General features: G+C 44.3%; 1 protein-coding gene across 1 annotated transcript in view; it reads right to left on the reverse strand.

The window, feature by feature from the left end:
- Positions 1-590: 590 nt before the first annotated feature.
- The window catches only part of EIF6 (eukaryotic translation initiation factor 6), an 8,375-nt gene continuing 3,210 nt past the window's right edge, over positions 591-5,755 (reverse strand). Inside the window, 2 exon segments of the mRNA XM_035889013.1 lie at positions 591-4,526; positions 5,652-5,755. The exon segment at positions 5,652-5,755 is cut by the window's right edge and continues 32 nt beyond it. Of these exon segments, the coding sequence (XP_035744906.1) occupies positions 4,517-4,526; positions 5,652-5,755 (114 nt within the window). The 3' untranslated portion in view covers positions 591-4,516.

Here is a 5,755-nt window from a genome sequence, read left to right on the forward strand (position 1 = left end):
CCAGTTTTTGACTACTTCAAAGTATTTCATCACCAGTAAACTAGGCTCATTTTTCCAGGTAGGTTAGAAATGTGCAGGGATACACAATCATGACAGGCCAAACGGAGGTGGTCCTCCACTGTAAGAGGGATCAGTTGTTCCTAACTTACTAAAGTCAGTAAACCTCAAGGGGATCTCCCATCTCACACCACAAGGACTCGGGTTTTTAAAAACCTCTGTGAAGGATCCTGACAAAAGGCTAAAGCACACTGTGGCAGCCAAAGCTACACACCCTGTGACTTCTTCACTCGCAACTTGAGTTGCGAGACATTCATTCCACCCTCAAAACCCCTGGACAACTCCATCATCTCCATGTAACCCTGTCACATTCATCCTGGGGCTTGATTCCAACCTTTCACATAGCATCGGACTGACTTACCCAGCACAGCTGGAGTCAGCTGTAGTTCCTCAGGTCATTCCTGCAACCCTCCATAATACCTGAAGTCATGTTTTGCCTTCCACCGCCTAAGAGCAGAGGTGCTACAGAGCAGTGGTTTGTAACCCACAGCTTCGCAGTTCAGCAATTTCATTTTTAAGCCCAAGAACCTGTGGCATCAATACCCAGCACTGGGGACACATGAAGGGATGCTAAAGGGTTAACAAGAGACCTTTCTGAAGCCAACTGTAGCTGGAATGTGGTAACAGCCCTGAGAAAACAACATCCTTGAGGAGGCTTAAAGTACTAACATTGTGTTTTAGGTTAAACCTACCAACCATGTGAGGTGAGAAACTGTAGATAAGAAACTAACAGTGTGGGGAATGTGCATCGTTACAGAAAAAGAAAGAGTTCTGTAGTAAATGGCCCATCTTTGCTGCTGGCCTTGGCAGGCATGTAGGGGACAAAACGTCTAGCATTTTGTCAATATGAGGAGAGCCAGGGATAGGAACCATGAGATATGGAGGTAAAGGGGGATGCTTCAAGGGTGGGGAGCCGGCTGGTACAGGCTGCGTTGTTCTGGCAGTAGAATAAGGGGGGGTAAAAGCCGAAGTTCACCAAGAGGACAGTGAAGAGGAGTGGATGAAGTAAATGACCCCTGAAGACCACCGACTCAAATCACTGAGCATGTGCAACTGGGAGAACATGTAAATTATTTTCAGAAATTAATTTACCTATCCCTGCCTCTTCTGATGAATGTAATGAATATGTATGTAAAACTTGTATATAAACTATGCAACTAACCCTGTGCAGCACACATGTTAGGAGGAGCGATCCCCTGTGTGTTCAGTGCTGCAATAAAGAACACCTGCTTATTAGTCACCAAGACTATTGAGTCCTGATTCCGGCTTTTCACGGCTTCACATACAACTAAATTTTACTATTCCTTAACACTTTCTTTTGGCATCGCTGCTGGAGTGTGCAGCCTCTGAGCTAAATAAAGCACATCAAAAGGGCCAGTCAAGCGCCGCCCAGTGCCTCAAGCCAAGGGCCTGCCAGTTGTCATCCTGCCATTCCGTAACCTGTTGCCGTTTCTCCTTTACTGCCTCCTCCTCATGGCCCTGCACCTGCAAGCTCTAACTCCGCTAGGCAGGTTCTTGTGGGAAGTAATCGGCAACAGCATGAGAATCGCACTCTTTCTTTCCCCCAGCTTCTTTGGGATTTTTTAGTTTACAGAAGAACCAAAATTTAATGAACAACTAAGTAGATTGGCATTACCCAAAAATATGTATTTGCAGAAAAGCCTGGCAACCACCATGCAACGGTTGCATCCAACCTACACATAGTACTCAAGATAAAGATGCATCATGGACTTACAAATAACGATGCTTTGTTTGGGCTCTCTTTTCCTAATTAACAAACATTCTGTTTGCTTTTTTGACTGTTGCCGACGATGACGGAGCACACACCTTTGTTCAAATACGTATCTTCGGACCAAGGATTTGCTCTTGCGCTGCTTAGAGTTCATCACTACAGGTGTGAAATCTGGATTCGTAACCACAACACGCTTCACTTCACGTGCAGCTGCACTGAATTTACCTTTCTATCAGCCCATCAGTCAGTCCTCATCCTTACAATTCAGAATAAGACAGCATGGGCAAATTGCCCTGCTCCACTGCCTTTCCTCAGCAGGACACAGTAACACTGAACGTTGTGGCTCCCAGTGGAGTCCCCTGTGAAACTCCTGGAAAATCCAACCATTTACTCTGGCTTTTCCCCTCATCCTCAAGCATGTAAAAGGACTTCCCTCTCATTCCATGGGATCACTCACCCACAGTTAAAAGCCTTTGGCACAAAAACCTGCCAAAGCCTTTCGGAAATACAAATAACATAATAACAGATCTTCTCCATATCCCTGTGGATTCCTTTAAAGAACACCACAGATCTTCTAAGACATGACTTGCCATTAAAACACCATGTTTAAGCTCTCTCAAGATAACATGTATCCACATTTCTACTAATTCCATTCTTTATTACAGTTCCCTTCTACACAGGTCCATCTTACTAGTTCAGACTTCCCACAAACCCTTGTTTAGAACAGGCATTGCATTTGCTGCCTTCCAGTTCCCAAGCTTCAATGCAACTTTTGTAAGAGGCCACACACAGCTGGCAACATCCTGTTCTGCTGCCCGTCTCTAATCCTCTTTGGCACAGCACAACCCCCAACACTGTACCAGTATCTTTCCTATTTAAGGATTTGGATTACAGAGACTGGATTCTTTTTCTTGGTTACCTCTAAGCAATTTTTAAACACGTAACACAGATCAAGATCACCAACATAAACCAGGATGAAAATATTAACCAGAATGAAAAAAAAACCCCAGTCGAGTTACAGAGGTTGCAGAGGAAAACTTCAGCCTTATTTAGGTCACACTTGATGAATACATGCTAACACCAACAGCAAGTCAGACTCTGCCATTCATACCCAAGAAGAGAGCCCTGGGTGGTGGCCAAAGGAAAGCAGCTTCTCACTCTAAATACAGAGATATGCAAAGAGGAGACCTGGAGTCAGTGCCAAGAAAGGTAGCCCACCGTATCAAAGGGGCCACAAACATCAAAAATCGTGAGCCACAGTAGCAAGGAGCTATGAGCTGCTTATAGGCTTCCCCAATGGCAGAAGGAAGGTGAGCTGTCTGGAACCGGCAGCTTGGTTACCATTCCAGACAGAGCAGATGGCAAGACTGCTACAATCAGAGAAGATCCTGTGGCAATCTTTATCTAAAAGTTTAAGGAGCAACCTTTAATTGACCTAACCTTATAAAACCTTCCCCGAACAGCCAGACAGTAAAACAAAAATTGAACTTTACTTAATTTCCTACACAGCCTGAAGCACCAGGGCCAAAGAGCTTTGCCCACACTGCCTTCAGGACGGCGCTCCTCAAGGGAACCCAACTGAGAGCAACGCAGCCACGTAGAAGCAAGCAAGGAGCTTCCACATACCCTTAGGATGGGAAGTGGAGGCTTTTCTATGCCTTTAGTACACCTAGTGGGCAAGCAGGAGAAAAGCAACTGAAATGAGAGTGAGCAACAGCTCTGTTTAGAAGCAAATGGCTATCTTCTACCTGAAAGCAGTATCTACAGCTCCCTTTCATCATCATCACCGCCCCCTGACAAGGGCAGAGCTCTTAATTAGCAAGCTCCCAAACCTGTAACGTCTGACTGAATGGAGTAACTGGTTAGAACTGTGTTACTTAACCTTTGTCTCCAAGATAACTCAAGATGAGGTGGTTTAGATCTTTTTTGATTTACTGACTTCTCAGAGTTTCCCAGTGTAGGTGGCTAACTCCTGCAGAACACATTTAAGCCCACTGGCCACAGCCTACTTTTCTAGGCTCTCTCTTGCAGGTGCCGCAGAAGCAGCACACACGGCACCAGGCATCTGCATACAAAAGAGGAAATGCCCCTGTTCTAGAGCCAGTCACACATTGTTGCTGTTAGAAGTCCCTGGACTGACTAAGAAATTCCAGTTTTAATCAGAGCTGATCACTTCAGAATCACCAGCCCTGTGGGAATAGCTGCAAGTCAGGGCAAGAGAGCAGGTGAGGACCTCTACATTATTTTGTGGCAAGTGAACTACTGTATTTTGATATTGGACGTACAAAGGGCTCTTGAGTTTACCTACAGCAGAAACACCACTCTTTAGCAAGAGCACGGAAAGAGAGGGCAGTGCCATGCATGTGCTGAAACAGTGCTGTGTGGCAGAACACTGGTGCACTAGTTAAGGCAAAATAATCTCTAGTGATCAATATCCAAGAGTAAATACCATGGGATAATTTGAGGGGCTCAGTCAGCATCACAAAACCAGAAAGCACAGCTGAAGAACTGGAAAATGTCAGCAAAGGGATAGAGAGCATTCCTTATTTGTAACTTATGTATGTTGTCAGTTTTTGTCATAATACTTAGTTTACAAAACACTACAAAAAGTTGGTTTTGTAGCTTCTTCCTGCAGAAACAACATCAGAAGGTCTGGATGTCTGTAATCCGAAGTGCAGCTTGACACCACTCCTTAGGAGCTTTCTGGAAAGTAGGAACCAACACTGCTCATGTCAAGCTAAAAAGACAAAACAAAGGAGATTTAGCAGATGAGTGCCAGAGAGTGCAGAAGGCATTTCAAACACCAGTACAGTCATTTCTCACCCTCCAATTACAAAGGCCCAGTAGAAATTTCCCTTCCTAGAACTTAAGGGTCTACGAAGAGGGAAGCAGACCTGGCAGCTGCTAGCAGCCAGCCATAACAACAGACTTGTCAAGCTGGCAAAGGCAAAATGGGCACTCAGCCCGGTCTAGGCAGTAACCAAAAGCTCAGAGCAAGTTTAGTTAAGGCTCTGTTATGCTCAGAGACACAGGAACTGTGAAGGAGCAGCAATTTCAAAGGACTCTTCATTCAAGGAATTCCTTATCTTTTCCTTATGACATAAACCGTTCCTGTACATTCCGAGAACTCAGCCACTAAGCTGCAATGGCCTAGGCAGCTCAAGAACACACCTCTAGCACCACAACAACGATCTTAAGAGTTGGAATCAGATGGAAGCCCAAAGGAAGTTTGCATAGGACATTCACCTATACGTATGCCTAAACCTTGCAAAAAAATGTGCATACATTATGGAATGGAGAGGGTCCTATATCACTACCGTTCCAGGCAGAAAACAAGAAAACCTGCCTCCCAGTAAAAGGGAACTTGGACAAAGTCTTTGACAAAAAGGCTTAAATAAAATAAAAATATTTAAGGCAGCAGCAGACACGCTCCAAAGGTTTTTTTGCTCCAGAAATGGGTGTAGCCACCACACACAAGCCAAGATTGTCAAGCAAAGTCACTGGCATTTTAACGTTTAAAACAAGATTTGTTTAAAAAAATCCATCTGTGTCATAGCCAAGCACCGAACAGCCAGCAAAAGAATTATCTGAAAGATTAAATGGATACTACTGCTCACAAAAAAATCTAACTGCAACAAAACCCCTTAGACTTTCCATACAGGACTAAGCAGGCTCATCAGCCGTGAGGAAACAAACCCTTCCACAATGAGGTAATTGTTGTCAGTAGCCCAACAAAAGGAAAGAGGAAGTAATAAAATAAAAAAAAAAATAAGAAGATAAATCACTTGTGAAACCAGCTAGTTTTACAGTAAAATCTTGCCTGTTTTGGTCATGATTATACACAGACCTGGATCCTCCTTACCTGTCAATCAAGGAATCTCTCATGTTGGTAGCAATGGTACTTGGCTGAGCTTCATTCAGCCTGAAGATGCTCTCGATGACAGAGAGCTCAGTGCTGCTTGTATC

The sequence above is a fragment of the Egretta garzetta genome, unplaced genomic scaffold (assembly GCF_000687185.1).
Source record: "Egretta garzetta isolate BGI_Z169 unplaced genomic scaffold, ASM68718v1 scaffold212, whole genome shotgun sequence".
NCBI lineage: Eukaryota > Metazoa > Chordata > Aves > Pelecaniformes > Ardeidae > Egretta > Egretta garzetta.